General features: G+C 39.0%; 1 protein-coding gene across 1 annotated transcript in view; it reads right to left on the bottom strand.

The window, feature by feature from the left end:
- Positions 1-741: 741 nt before the first annotated feature.
- LOC145076315 (uncharacterized) overlaps positions 742-16,616 on the bottom strand; it is a 30,237-nt gene continuing 14,362 nt past the window's right edge. Inside the window, exon 6 of the mRNA XM_079022239.1 lies at positions 742-1,051. Coding sequence (XP_078878365.1) covers positions 742-1,051 — 310 coding nt within the window. The remainder of the gene's footprint in view (positions 1,052-16,616) is intronic.

The raw sequence follows: 16,616 nt of genomic DNA, 5'->3' as shown, positions 1-16,616 counted from the left end.
TAACCTCATATCCTGAGTTGGGGCGGCCTGGCGACAATCCTTCGCGTAATGCCCCTCCTTGCCACACTTGTGGCACCCACTAACAACCCGACATACACCAGAATGACCCTTGCCACACTTCCCACAAGTGTGGCCCTGCTGACCTCCGGTCATAGTATCAGCGGTCTTAGACCGCTTCGGCGCCGACTGTGACAGTGTCGGGGCCGGCCACTACTCCCTTAGTTGCAGCTCAATCTCTAACTCCCGCCGTCTAGCGGCCTCCTGCAACTCCAGAAGAGTATCACATCGTTGGGTAGATACAAACTATCGGATATCAGTCTTGAGCATACTTAGATAACGGGTCATCTGAGACTGCTTGGAAGCAAACTCTGGGTAGAACATCGCCCGCTCGGTGAACATATGGGTGATCTCTGTCACCGACTCTCCATCTTGTCTCAATTTCAGAAAGTCCTGTGCCAAACGTTCCTGCTCAACCCTCGGAATGTAACGGGCGCGGAACATATCCGTGAACTGCTCCCAAGTAACAGCAGCTCTCTGATCATCAGTGTAAGCCCCAGTCGTAAGTCTCCACCAGTCCTTGGCCCCGAACCTAAGCAGGTTCAGAGCACACCTGACCTTCTGGTCAACAGGACACGAGCAGGTGAAGAAACACCCCTCCACATCTGAAATCCATCTCATAGCCTTGATGGGATCCCACATCCCATCAAAAGTGGGGGGCTTCGTGTTATCGAAGTCCCTATACTAAAAACCCCTACCAACTCCTCCCCTTGCCGTAGATACAACTGATGCAGCTGCTGCGGCGGCTGTCTGCGCAAGGGCTGCGTAGCACTCATCAAAATACTCCACTATGGTGGTCTTAATTGACCCGAACATTTCCGGCAACTCGGCCCGGAACAACGCAGCAACCTCATCGTGCAGGATCTCTCGGATCCTTTCATCCATCTCATCTGGCCTCATCCGGCCAATAGTCTCGGGTGCTGTCAGCTCCCCGTGTCCGCCCTCTCCTGATCTCGAACCGGATCCAGTCACAAAGTGTCTGGACATCACCATTCTGAAACATAACACAAGGTATCAAATAACTCATACAAATAACTAGGTACCAACCCCCGACAAAACCCCACGGGTTGTGACTTCCTTGTTACGCGTATGGGTCATGTGCTTTCAGTAGTACGAGCCCATACAACCTTCCACAACTACCCATATTTGTCCCAAGTATCATCACAAGGCCCTAACAATACACATAATCATATCGATCACTCAAGCCTCACTCCTAAAGGAAGGCTAAATTCCTCGAACTCGGCGGACTCCTCCCAAACAACCAACCCACCCACGAAACTTCCACCAACCCTGCAGCACTAGTGTACGCTAGCCATACATAACGTTGGACCCTATGGACTTTCGAATATTCAATCCTACCCTAAGCTCCCAATCAAACAAGAATAGAACATAAGGCTAAATCAAACATTATCAGACTATAAGATCTTAATTATGTACAACCGTGATGCCTACACTAGATAACTACACTAATGATGTCAATTTCATATAAGGAAAACCCTAGGCTAGCAGGCATCATGTATCAGGCAATTCTATCATGCAATTCCTGAAGATTCCTAGCCTAGTACTAGCATGTTGTTCTAACATATCACATAATTAAATAACTATATGGTATTTTGGGGTTTACTTACTGGCTCCGGCTGATCGTACACCCTGCATCCTCCTTTATCTATTTTGAAAATCAATTTCTTAAAACATTTGTGAAAACCTTTCCTTGATTTGAGACTGGATTCACACAAATGTTCCTCTAATTCACTCAAACCAAGGCTCTGATACCAACTTGTAACATCCTAGATTTCAAACCAATTTAAACTTTTTAAAACATGCCAAGTGCATCAAAACATTACAGCTTTGTTTTCAAAATATTGATTATCAGAGTTTTTCCCAGAAACATAAAAACAATAGGAGGAGTTGTACGATCACACCTTGGCCTTGCCTCGATCCTCTAATGTACCTGAAACAATAAACTGAAACTGTAAGCCCGAAAGCTTAGTGAGTTATCCCCAAAATACCGATACACATACAGTCCACATAGCAATATCAACATTAACATAGCATATCAATCAAAACAGAACAGCATGCACTGGGTCCACAGCTCTTCAAGCTGGACTACCCCCTGGGCCCTCAGTACGAGTCTGGAATGCCTACCGGGCCCTCAGCTCGTATCTGGAATGCCATCGAGCCCTCAGTACGAGTCTGGAATGCCTACCGGTCCCTCAGCTCATATCTGGAATGCCATCGATCCCTCAGTACGAGACTGGAATGCCTACCGGGCCCTCAGCTCGTATCTGGAATGCTCCCGAGTCCTCAGTATGATTCTGGAATGCCTATCGGGCCCTCAGCTCATGTCTGGAATACTCTAGGGTTTGTTGGCTACCGCACGAAGCAGTACAAACTGAACCCATCCCACATAACATGTCGACATGTATCATGACTAATACACATACAGATAATCATACAGTATCACAGGCAGTCTTACAGATCTACCCGACTAGCATATCAACAGGCATTCATCACTAACTCAACTCAACATATCAATAACTACTAGGATGTCAAATCGAATGGGCCGGCCTTGGTGCCTTAGACCCCTTAGCATAGTGAGGATAACTCACCTCGTAGATGTCAGCTCGGTAAATAAATCACAGCTCTCCGATCACTCGTCAAAGACTCCACCACCTATTACCATAATACGAACATGCTCATAAGTCTTCATCCTCACAGAGTACTTCATAACCCAACTAGTTAACCCTGGTCAAAGTCAAAGTCCTTAGTCAAGGTCAACAGTCCATGTTGACCTTAACTCGTCGAGTACCCTCGGCTACTTGCCGAGTTCCTTGAAATCCTTACCCACTCGCCGAGTCACCGAGGTGACTCGTCGAGTTCCCACGATTCTCGATTGAGGCCCTATGGCCACCCGTCGAGTTTCCTTCTAGTAACACGTCGATACACACGCATCCCTAACTTGGGGAAAACTCATCCGACTTGCCGAGTTGTTCATGCAACTCGTCGAGTCTATGGAAATCTTCATCGGACTCGTCGAGTTGTTCATCCAACTCTTGGAGCCCACGGCTATCTTCATATGACTCGCCGAGTCGCCCTTGCGACTCGATGAGTTCCTTCGGTCCTTAAGCCATACAGACCCATTTTAAGCCATGCAATGGCTCCAAATTACAGATCCAAGCTCCCAGGGCATGCCTATCACGTAAAGTTGCAAGCTTTACGTGCATGCATGGCTAAAAGGTTCTTAATGCCAAAACTAAGCTCTTAATGGGTTTCATGCACAAGGGGGGGCCTCATTCACGACCAAGAACAGAACTTTATGAATCTAGAACTCGGGAAATGTCCAGATCTAAAGTTACAACTTCAGATCTAGCTCATGTCTTGCAATATCACCTTACTCAAACCACAAAACCCTAGATTTCCACCATATGAGATATAGAAGGAAAATAGATAAAGATGTCGACTTGATACCTTCAATGGATGCTAACTGAGGCAGATTTCGGATTTCTCACTCCTTCCTTGCTCCTATCCCCTTGTTCTCCAAGTTCTTCCTCCCACAAGCCCCCTTCCAAGCTTACAATGCACAAGAAAGACACAATACACGGTTAGGGTTCTCTATGAGCTCTTACTGACTGCAAGGAGGCCAAATGAGGCTTATGCCTCCTTAAATAGGGGGCAGAATCTGAGACTTAGGGTTTCTTCTGCCAGCTCCTACTCGTCGAGTCCATTCATGGACTCGGCGAGTAGATCACTAACTTCGCGGTCCCGCGTCAACACTACTCGACGAGTAGGGCATACTCGTCGAGTAGGGCTTAAAACTAAAGAAATTCTTAATTAATTTAGTACCTGGGAATCGGGGCGTTACAAATAGTTTCAAAACTTGCCCTCAAGTTTGGAATTTGTAAAGTCTCACACGTTAATACTTTAATTCCAAATTGAACCTTAGAATTTTAAAAGTTTAAAATTCAACCCTTATACTTCTATAGTATTAAAACTTTAATTATTATATATGTGTATAAGAATAAGTCAGTCTTACCATTCGTATGCCTCATTCACGAAGCCGGACTATAAGGGGGGTATAAGGTTACTGCCTATAAAATGGTGGTTTAATGGGTGTCCACTCTCACCCACCGCTTCCTTGACTGGTAGAGGGTCCATAGTCGAACGGGTAGGATAGGACCTTAATCCTCATTAAAAGTATAATGAAATTATAAAGTAACTAAACCTTTATTAATTTCCAATCTTAGTTACTTTAGGAAAATGTGAAATAGGTGCTAACCCATGAAATTACACTGTGTACCTTACCAAGTTGTTAGTGGAGCGTGTGTCGTTAACCGACACACTAACAAGGAATAGTAAAAGTGGCAAAGGGTGACTTAAGTTTATCATAGATCGGTGGAGTGTGTGTGGTTAAGCGGCACAATGACTGGGTGATAAAATTAACGGTACCAAGTCAATTTGCATGGTTATTCACACCTTGTTTTTGATCCTCGGCATCCCAGTCACAAATTTGAGAGGGCACAATCGAGATTTAAACATGTCATTGAAAGTTCAATGTATCTCAAAAGATCTAGGAGTTTCAAATCTAATTAAAACTTAATAATTTATTTTGTTTATAATAGTGAAAATTGGTAAATCGTCATTTACCTACCTTGAAATTTTTTATAGCTTGGATTACGGCATCCCTCTTCCAAGTTATGAAATAGTTTGTAGGACCCTAGCCTTAATATTTCATTTGGGTGACTTATTAAGGACTCTTTATCTAATTAAAAGTTGTCTTTCTTTTCTTTCAGATGTCTTCCAACACTGTTGTTGGCTCAAACCCTACAGGCTCTTTTTCCCTCATGAACTTGTGTGGGAAGGTCACTTTTGATGGTTTTAATTTCAATGAATGGATTAGGAACATCAAAATGATTACCCGCTACGAGGACAAGGAATATGTTTGTGACAAAGAGCTTAAGGTTATCAATGATTCCACTGCTACTCCTGAGGAGATTGCAGAGTTTGCTGCACATGAGAGGGATGCTACTAAAGTGTTCTGCATTATGTTGGCTACTATGAATCCCGATCTCCAGAAATCCTATGAAGATTTCTACCCCTATGAGATGCACCAGGATCTGATGGAAAGGTACCATCAGAGCGTGCGTCAAGAGAGGTATGAAATCATCTCCTCCATGATAACAACCAGGGTGAAGGATGGTGAACCCATCACTGGTCACTTGCAAAAAATGCAAAGGTTCGTGGACCGGTTGCTAAAGCTTAATGTGGACTTCCCTAAGGACATGGCGATTGATATCATTCTCCATTCCTTACCTCCAAGGTATGATCAGTTTCGTATGACTTATCATATGAACAAGGAGGAAGTCACACTTATCAAACTTCAAGGACTTTTAAGGACTGCTGAAAGTGGCCTTAAAGGTAAATCGGTTGTTACTTCTACTCCTACTCCTACAACAGCTAGTGTTCTGGAAATTGGGCAGGGACAGGGGAAGAAGAGGAAGACCCCTTCGAAGGGTACCAAACGAAATTCTCTTGATGGCTCCTCTTCAAGTGGTACTAAGAAAGGTCCCATTCCTCCTTCATCAAACCCAAAGGAAGCACAATGCTTCTACTGCCACGAAAAGGGGCACTGGAAGGGAAGTTGCCCTAAGTACTTGCAGGATGTAAATGATGGGAAAGTTAAACCCACCCATGTAGGTATTTATACCATATTGTCTAATAACTCATTGCATACTAACTCTTGGGTGTTTGATACAGGCTGTGGGATTCATATTGTACTGATTTGTAGGGCCTAAGAAGTAGTGAGGAAGTGTAGCACCGGAAGATAAACTTAATCATGGGCAATAGGAAAGCATCACCTATGACCAAGATTGGAGTTTATTCTTTATTGCTTAATAATGGGTTAACTTTAGATTTGAATAAATGTTGTTACTCGTCAGAAATGGCGAGAAATATTATTTCCTTTCATAGTTTGTTCAAGGAAGGATTCACATTTTCATTTGATCATAAAATTGGTGTTATCGATGCTTTTTATGATGATGTGTTTTATTTTAAAGCATTACCTTGTGATGGTGTATATGAAACTGTGTCGATTGTAGACAACTTAGGAAATAATGTTTTTCATATTGATTCTCCAATTACCTTGGATAAAGCATCCTTGTGGAATTGTCGTCTTGGACATGTCAACAAGAAGCGCATAGGCCAACTCCAAAAGGCTGGAGTTTTGGAATCATTTGACCTAAAATCAGATGATAGTTGCAAGTCTTGTTTACTTGGAAAATGACAAAGTCACCCTTCACTTGTACTTGTGAGAGGGTTGAAGGTTTGTTGAACCTCATACACACAGATGTGTGTGGACCCTTCAAAACCGCCACTAGGGATGCTAATCGCTACTATGTGACTTTTACTGATGATTACAGTAGATATGGATATATCTACTTAACCAAGCATAAGTCAGAAACCTTTGAAAAGTTCAAAGAGTTCAAGCAGGAAGTGGAGAATCAACTGGGTAGGAACATCAAGATGCTCCGATCCGATCGGGGAGGAGAGTATCATAGTATTGAGTTCCTTGACTATCTTAAGTAATGTGGGATTATCTCACAATTGACACCTCCTAGGACACCACAGCTGAATGGTGTGGCTGAGAGGTGCAATCGAACCTTGTTAGACATGGTTCGTTCCATGATGAGTCGAGCTTCGTTACCAATCTCATTCTGGGGGTATGCCTTAGAGACTGCTGCCCATATCCTTAATCTAGTCCCTACCAAAAAGGTTGCTAAAACACCTCACAAGATGTGGACTGGGAAAGTTCCTAATTTAAACCACATCGAGATTTGGGGTTGCGATCCCTTCGTGAGGCGCGATTCTCACGACAAGCTCGAACCTCGAAGTTATAGGTGTATTTTCATCAGCTACCCACAGAAATCCTTTGGTTACCTCTTCTACAGACCTAGTGAGAATGTGGTCTTTGTGGCAAGGAGAGAGAATTTATGAGAGAGAATTTATAAGCCAAGGAGACAGTGGGAGGAAAATTGACCTTGAAGAACTTCAAGCCAAGGAGTCTTTCATGAGAGAGAATTTATAAGCCAAGGAGACAGTGGGAGGAAAATTGGCCTTGAAGAACTTCAAGAGTCAAGCAGTGAAGGAACCTCAAACATTAGCAACCAACCTGAGAAGGAAACTCATGTTGAGCTGATCGATGAGTCCGTACCTCCGATGCGTTCCACTAGAGTTAGGAACACACCTGATTTTTATTATGGTTATCACATCACTACTGAAGGTGATACATTTATCGGTGACAGTACACTAATAGATTTGGATGAACCTAATAATTACAGGGAAGCCATGGCAGGCCCCGAGTCTACTAAATGGAAGGTGGCTATGGACAACGAGATTCAGTCCATGTATGACAATCAAGTTTCGAACTTGGTTGACAATGTACTAGGTCGTAGGATAGTTGGGTCCAAATGGATCTTCAAGAAGAAGATCGACATGGATGGGAAGGTGCACACTTACAAAGCGCGACTGGTGGCGAAGAGCTTTACTCAAACTTCGGGAGTTGACTATGATGAGACCTTCTCACCAATAGCGAAGATTAAGTCCTTTAGGGTTCTGCTAGCCATAGTTGCATTTCATGATTATGAAATATGGCAAATGGATGTCAAAACCGCTTTCCTTAATGGAAAGTTGGCTGAGTATGTTTACATGAATCAGTCAGAGGGATTTGTCGATGCTAAGTACCCTAATAGAGTGTGTAAGCTTGATAAATCCATTTATGGATTGAAATAAGCATCTCGCAGATGGAATCTTTGATTTGATGAGAAAGTCAAAGAGTTTGGATTTTCGAGGAGTGAGGATGAGTCATGTGTATATGTTAGGGCTAGTGGTGCTGGGTTTTGAGCATTCTAACACTCCTAAGTGTACATGCAACCCTAAATACCTTGGATCTATGTTTTCTCTATTATACATGCAAATATGAATTTCCAAGGTATTGTTCTAACTAGCATAATATAAAGTACAAATAATATAAAATCTAGTAGAATTACATACCTCTTTGTTGGTGCTTGATTCCATGTAGCTCGAGAGCCTAGTGCTCCAAGTGTGACACCTCAAATGGTTCACACAACACCATAAGCACTTGGAATAACTTAGAGAGAAATTGGATCACTTCTAAAATCGGCTTCCCTTCTCACATACTCTAGTCACTGATTTTGAAAAGAGTAAGGTGTTTATATAGTGTGCCATAATTAGGGTAAACCCTAATTGTCATGGCTTTCCATTTCCTTGGATCCATGGGTTCAAATACACCATGGAGCATCTTATGGGTTTTATCCCAACTTGATAATCCATGGAGCATTAGCCCACTATATAAGTATGGATGATTTACACAATCAACCCATATATTTAATTAGTCTTCTTTTGATCACTTAATTAATTCTAAATTAATTCTTGATCAATACTAATTAAATAATCTTATTAATATATTAGAACTTATAATATATTAATAAACCTTAAGTGTTATTTCTCTCATTTAAGTCTATCCAAGTGCATGATGCCATGCAACCCAAATGGACCATGTCGGGTTGGGTCAAGTCTTACCAATTATAGTTATGGACTTAGACATTAATCCAACAGTCTCCCACTTGGATAAGTCTAAAACTATTATTACAAGTATGACTTCATAACCTGACCAGCAATCGTAGCTCTCAAAAGCTGCTGCCGAACTCTAAACAAATCAATGACCCAAATGGATCATTCTCTCTGTCCATTTGTTGTTTCCCGATGTCTGATTTATGACGATAGACTAATTGAACAAATCAAATCAGTCCAGGATTGGCCAAGCACTTAGGGGTGTCATCACTAAATCATCGAGGGGCCCACATATATCGCTCTTATCCCTTTAAGGGTAAAAGGAATGGATAAAATTTGACTCATATGCTTGTTGTACTACTTGCTGAATCATACACAAAGGCACGTTTTATAACATCGTGTTACCAATGCGTTTTCGTGCAATCAATGTATAACCAACTCATAGTCAACAACTCATATCTCTAGGTTTGAAGAATATAAGATATTATCGTCTCATGATTCACTCGTGATAAAATCCATGAAGTGAATCCAAATGAGCATGGGTTGAATCCAATACTCAGAACTTATGAGCACTCATCAATGTTGTAGCAACCATTGCTATGTCTAATGCACCTTAGACAAATCTTACAACCCAAATTCATGACAGTCTTGATTCATATCTACTTCCAACATATGACTGACTGTGGATGGTTTGAATAACTTAGTCATTCGGGAAGAACGACCTAGTTATCCTGGAAGTCAAAACATGCAAAGTGAAACACAAAAATAATACTAATCTCGTATGGCCTCAACACTTGAGAGTAAATAAAACCCTTTTATCTAAGCACCATATGGATTACTCATTATTCATGTTTCGATTAATCAACTTAATACTTGAATTAAAACTGTAGTGACGCCATGCTCTAAGCATGCACACTATGTTTGTCTAAACAATAGCTATTCCATACTCCAAGTATGCACACCATGTTTACATATGGTCCTATCTTTGTGAAACAGATCGATTGACAACCTTTCAATGATCCTCATTTCACAATTCCAATCCTTATTATAAATGTAAGAATACTGAACTCTTGCCATTTACTATAGTTTGTTAGATTCTAAACTCATATGCAATGATCCCTTTGTAATGACTATGCCCAGAAGTCACAAAGGCTTGGCAACAGACATTACAGAGTATTCCATGAAGTCTCAAATTCAAAGTACATTCCTTTGAATATCCTTCTTTGCATTAAGTTCTTTAATCTTACACAGTATCAAAGAATAACTTCCACCTATGGAAACAATACCATATTCCCATTTTGAACAAGAGTTGCCTCTTTTCAAAATATGTCAATATGGTCTTTACTCTATACTTCCAATTGTCCATGAGCAACCAATCTTTGGTAAACCTCATATTGTCCTTGACAATTTGCTTAATCATTTTAGTCATTTCCAGTTCTCTTCCTTTTTCCATCTTAATGCCCTAGGCATTTGGAAAATTTAGACCGGATTATAGCACATGTAATTGAACCTATACCCGAAGCATATAGGACACGATTCATGCTATAAATTTTTATTTGCCATATTCTCACAATTCGAACTATGAAGAGGTATGTCGTAATCATAATTAAATTTTGAGAACGCAACATATATAGAATTTCCTTATGTTGAACCATTCCAACATAACATTCATATATATCCTTGACTAAAGTTGATTAAAATCTCAATCTAAGCTTGTAGAATTGGAATGATGTATAAAATCCTCTCCCTTAATTATAGCAAAATAACTTTTCAGAGCGGGTTGAAACTTTTGTTTTCTATAATTAACATTGGTAACTTGCAAATTTTAACATAATAATCATGCTCCCACTTGCATGATGATTATTATCTTACTAGCATAACACTTATGCTCCCACTAGCTTTGACATGTACCTAGAAATCAACTGGACTTCTAAAAATCAATACTTTATTGACTTTCTTACCAAAGTTCATATTTCTGATACTAGATTGCTTTGATAAGACTTTATCAAAAACATACACCTTTCCTTAGATAGCTCACATGTTTGTCTAGACCTTTTGCAATTCTCAGTAGTTAGTGTGCTGGTTAACCACACACGCTCCACTAACTATATGAGAATGCAAATGTCACAACCGTTATCTGCTTAAAATCTTCTTAGTGAAAGCGTTTCCTCACCAACATTCTCATGAATCGGAGAGAAACTTTATGACACTTAGATTTTATGGTGTATAAGTTCCTATCCATGTGCATTTGTCAAAACCATAATCACAAGACAAGGTAAGTGGCAAATCCAAACACATATTGACTGAATTTGTTCAATCTTAATTTCTTGCCACCCGGCAGCACAAGGGCCTACCATTGCTTCCAGGTTATGCAAACAGTTGAGAACTCATAGAACTCACAAGCATAACCAACTTTAACTGGAATGGCATAGAAACAAGAATAAGTCAACACGATAGGTTATAAACCTTAAGTCGTGGACGAGTGATTAACAAAACTCTTGATTAGTTCTTGAAACTATCTCATGACTCCCACTGTCCTCTTGACATATAAGATTCTCTTTTGTCAAGAACCATTCCTTGACAAAACAAATATTCAAGAGTTAGTGCGGATTCTTATCAAGTTAAACACTTCTCACAATTAGTCTTAGTTGGTCTTTGTTTTATCCAAAACATCACAACTTACAAATCTCAAATGTACAAGAATAGGAAACATCTTACTCTACATTTGACAAGTGTTAAAAACTTTTCTAAAGACCATGTCACTCAAGTTACAATCTTGGAGTATACCTCCAGGATTTGTTTTTGGAACGAAGTATGATTTATCTTTTGATTTAACCATTTCAACAATTCACGATTCCTCTCCTTAGGAAAACAAATGCACTAAGGTGTCCTTAGAGGATCAATTGTGATATGGTTCCATAATCACTAAGATAATCATAAAACAAGATACACAAGTACTCTCACATCTCTTCAGATTGGAGAAACTTTTATCTTTCTGCCTTATTTGATTCTTCTTACTCATTCTGTCTATCATTGAAACTTCTCCAATGATCCAGAATTATACTTAAACTTGTAAGTATAACCATATTTACTAAACTTTAGTAAATCATAATGAATAATCTTATCAACTTTTGTGGTGGACCAGCACACAACCAAGTGTACCCAATCCTTTAGTCCTTCACTTGACTCACATGTACATGTGAAAAAGGAATTAGTCTTAATTTCCCAAAGATGAAAAATTCTCATTCATCATACAATACAAGTCGCATGATTCCAAGTTTCTATCCAATTGAAACTTGGGTGATGAGAATCTTTCCTTATTTGGTAAATTTAGACACTACCACAAATGAGAGAATCAAATCCATCTTCCATAATTGCTATCAATGGAATCATGTAAGCAACAATTTTTCATAAATGCCATTGTAAGGATACTTAAAATAAATAAAATCAAAAATTTCCTTTTATTTTAAAACTTTGCGGAAAAACTTATCCTTACAATCCATATAAAAACCTTGTTGATACCTATTCTTAAGCAATCTGTTACAACTCTTTAAGTAACAGCTCAAAATTCTGATCACCAAACCATGCGATCGAAATCCATCTTCGAGATCAGAATCAGCATGTACTTCCTTTAAGTTTCTTCACTTTTCTTTGATTCTTAAAACATCAACATGTGACCCAGTCACATCATGCAATTAGAATCTCATAATAGAAACTTAATAGAGTTAGACAATGGACTTTACCTGAAGTAGAGTCAAACTTATTGACTTTACCATCCTTAAGATCTCTCAGGTAAATTTAGCAACTTCGCAACCAATGTCCCTTCCTTTGGCATTAGAAACATATGGACTCTTTGATAATGATACACGGGACTATCTCAGACTTAGTCTTTCTCTTTACCATTTGGTCAACCGAGTTGACTATGGCCGATCCCTTTCCATTGGGAAGAGAAAGCCTTTTTTAGACTTCCAATGTCACCATTTTCAATGTCCAAATAGGTTTGGGAAGTAGATCTTCCAATCCAATTTGCTTTACCGATGCTCCAAATCATTGTTGATTCAGCATCATCAAGCAAATAGGTGAGATCATTAAGGGTCATGTCGTGATCTGTCATCAGGAAGTGACTGAAGAACCAAGTCAACAGCCAGCTACCTCGAGACTTCGACACCCAACTCTCCCGGCTTGTCAATATGTGACTTAACCTCTAAGATATAAGCACATATAGACTTTTCTTGCCAACAGGGATTGAGTGACTTAGAACTTATCAAGTCTTGAAACTTGTGGGATAGAGAGATTTATTGGAGGAGGTGGAGGAAGTGAAGTATGATTTCTAGTCCCACTAATGCACAATAAACGGATTGATCTTTCACCTTGATTGCCATTTGGGATATCATATTCATTAGGAAGCTTGTTCCTAAAGATTTGGGAAGACCATAGTTATCTGAGGGAGAAATTCAAGTTAGTTGATTTAAAGTCCTTAATATGACACCCAATATGAAATATTAAGGCTAGGATCCAACAACCTATTTATAACTGGAAGAGGGATGTCGTAATCCAAGTTATAAAATAGTTGAAGGTAGGTAAATGACGATTTACCAATTTCCACCAGGAAAAACGAAATATAATTAAGTTTTAATTGGATTTGAAACTCCTAGATCTTTTGAGATACATTGAACTTTCAATGGCATGTTTGAATCTCGATTGTGCCCTCTCATGTTTGTGACTGGGATGTCGAGGATCACAAACAAAGTGTGAATAACCATGCAAATTGACTTGGTACCCTTAACTTTATCACCTAATTGATGTGTCGGTTAACCACACACGCTCCATCGATCTATAATAAAGTCAAGTCGCCCTTTTCCACTCTTACTAGTCCTTGTTAGTGTGACGGTTAACCACACACGCTCCACTAACGACTTGGTAAGGTACAAAGTGTAATTTCATGGGTTAGCACCTATTTCACATTTTCCTAAGTAACTAAGATTGGGAATTTATAAGTGTTTAGTTACTTAGTATTTATCATTATACTTTTAATGAAGGTAGAATTATAGTCATTTCCTACCCGTTCGGCTAACGACCCTCCACCAGTCAAGGAAGCGGTGGGTGAGAGTGGACACCCATTAAACTGCCATTTTATAGGCAGTAACCATATACCCCCACCCCCTTATAGACCGGTTTCGTGAATGAGGCCTACTAACGGTAAGATTGACTTTATCTTATACATATCTATATAATTGAAATTATAATAATAGTATAAGGGTGTATTTTAAACATTTAAAATACTTGGTGGTTTAATCAATTAATTAAACTATACTCTTAATTTAATTAAACTTAAACCATGTCATTATGGAATTATTAACTCTTTTAATTAAACACTTTAATAATTTAATAAAGTCCATAAAGTTTGAATTTTAACTATTAAAATTCTAGAGTTTGGAATTAAAGCATTAATGTGTGTGAGACTTTACAAATTCCAAAACTTGAGGGCAAGTTTTGAAACTATTCAAAACCTTTCATTTCATAACTTATGAGTTTAATGGTTCATTAAAAATGAAGACTCTTCATTTTAATGTAACCCCTTATTCTTTAATAACATTTTTAATGAAGTGACTTTTCAACATCCATAACTTGAAGACAAGTTATGGAGTCATTAAGCAATTTAATGGAAAAACTCTTCACTTTTATGTAACCTACAACACTTTTATGAGTTTTAAGATTCATAAATATGACTTTTCACATAACTTGAAGACAAGTTACAAAAACATATTTATGAACTTCTTTTAGATTAATATGGATTGAAATCAACAAAACATAATTTTTTTCATCAATCTAAACTAAATCATAAATCAAGGAAACATAAAACTCTTGGAAATTCATAACTTGAGGACAAGTTATGAACTCCATACAATTTTCATCAAGATCATGAATTATACTAACAAACAATTTGCACATAATTCCTATGATCTAACAAAACTCATAAGCATGAACATTCATAATCAACAATTTTCAAGAATAACATAAACACATATAAACTTGAAACTTTGATTATAGCATTGAAATTGGTTTAACACAATCATTACCACATAAAAACAGGTTTTATAGGTCCAAAACAGTCATAGGTAATGATTCTAGACCAATTCCAGCACTAAAACTCGAAGATATGCTGTTTGGGGGTCCAACTCGTCGAGTGCATGAACAAACTTGGCGAGTTGGATGAGTTTTTCCTTGGACTCGTCGAGTCCCTTTATGGACTCATCGAGTCCCCTGTCCAGACAGCACAAAACTTCGTTTTTTCAAGCCAATTTTGCAAGTATAAGTGAAAACAAGCCTAGGCTCTGATACCACTGTTGGGTTTTGAGCATTCTAACACTCCTAAGTGTACATGCAACCCTAAATACCTTGGATCTATGTTTTCTCTATTATACATGCAAATATGAATTTCCAAGGTATTGTTCTAACTAGCATAATATAAAGTACAAATAATATAAAATCTAGTAGAATTACATACCTCTTTGTTGGTGCTTGATTCCATGTAGCTCGAGAGCCTAGTGCTCCAAGTGTGACACCTCAAATGGTTCACACAACACCATAAGCACTTGGAATAACTTAGAGAGAAATTGGATCACTTCTAAAATCGGCTTGCCCTTCTCACACACTCTAGTCATCGATTTTGACAAGAGTAAGGTGTTTATATAGTGTGTCATAATTAGGGTAAACCCTAATTGTCATGGCTTTCCATTTCCTTGGATCCATGGGTTCAAATACACCATGGAGCATCCATGGAGCATCCATGGAGCATCTTATGGGTTTTATCTCAACTTGATAATCCATGGAGCATTAGCCCACTATATAAGTATGGATGATTTACACAATCAACCCATATATTTAATTAGTCTTCTTTTGATCACTTAATTAATTCTAAATTAATTCTTGATCAATACTAATTAAATAATCTTATTAATATATTAGAACTTATAATATATTAATAAACCTTAAGTGTTATTTCTCTCATTTTAGTCTATCCAAGTGCATGATGTCATGCAACCCAAATGGACCATGTCGGGTCGGGTCAAGTCTTACCAATTATAGTTATGGACTTAGACAGTGGGAGTATAGTTAGTTTTTTGGTACTGTATGTGAATGACATACTACTCATAGGAAATGGCATCCCAACTTTGCAGGAGGTTAAGTCCCAGCTTGGGAAGTGTTTCGCTATGAAGGACCTTGGAGAAGTTGCCTATATCTTAGGGATAAGAATACTGAGAGAAAGGAGTAAAAGACTAATTGGACTTAGTCAGAGTACCTACTTGGATAAAGTGTTGAAGAGGTTCAACATGGAGAATTCCAAGAAAGGAGACTTACCAATCCAGCACAATGTTAGACTGAGTAAGAATTGGAGTCCAAGTTCAGAGGCTGAGATAGTTGAGATGAGTTGATTACCATATGCTTCCGCTATTGGCTCGATCATGTATGCTATGACGTGTACTCGTCCTGATGTGGCCTTTGCCTTGAGCATGGTCAGCAGATATCAAGGAAACCTTGGCAAGGCTCATTGGACTATGGTAAAGAATATTCTCAAGTACCTGCGGAGGACTAAGGACTGGGTTCTTACCCTCAGTGGGAGTGATGACTTGAGTGTAGTATGGTATAGCGATGCTAGTTTTCAGACTGATAGGGATAATTTCCACTCTCAGTCAGGCTGGGTCTTTATAGTGAATGGAGGAGCAATTACTTGGAAAAGTTCTAAGCAGGAGATAGTAACTGATTCTACTTGTGAATCAGAGTAAATAGCAGCAAGTGAAGCAGAAAAGGAGACGATATGGATGAAGAACTTCATTGGAGACCTTGGAGTTGTACCAGCTATACAGGAGCTTATGGAGATTTTTTGTGACAGCAATAGTGTGGTTGCCTTAGCCAAGAAACCAAGAGATCATGGTAGATCCAGTCACATTGACAAAAAATATCACTTCATA

This window comes from Lactuca serriola, chromosome 9 (genome assembly GCF_051521515.1).
Source record: "Lactuca serriola cultivar US96UC23 chromosome 9, Lser_US96UC23_V15, whole genome shotgun sequence".
NCBI lineage: Eukaryota > Viridiplantae > Streptophyta > Magnoliopsida > Asterales > Asteraceae > Lactuca > Lactuca serriola.
This window is presented reverse-complemented; position numbering and strand designations above follow the sequence as displayed.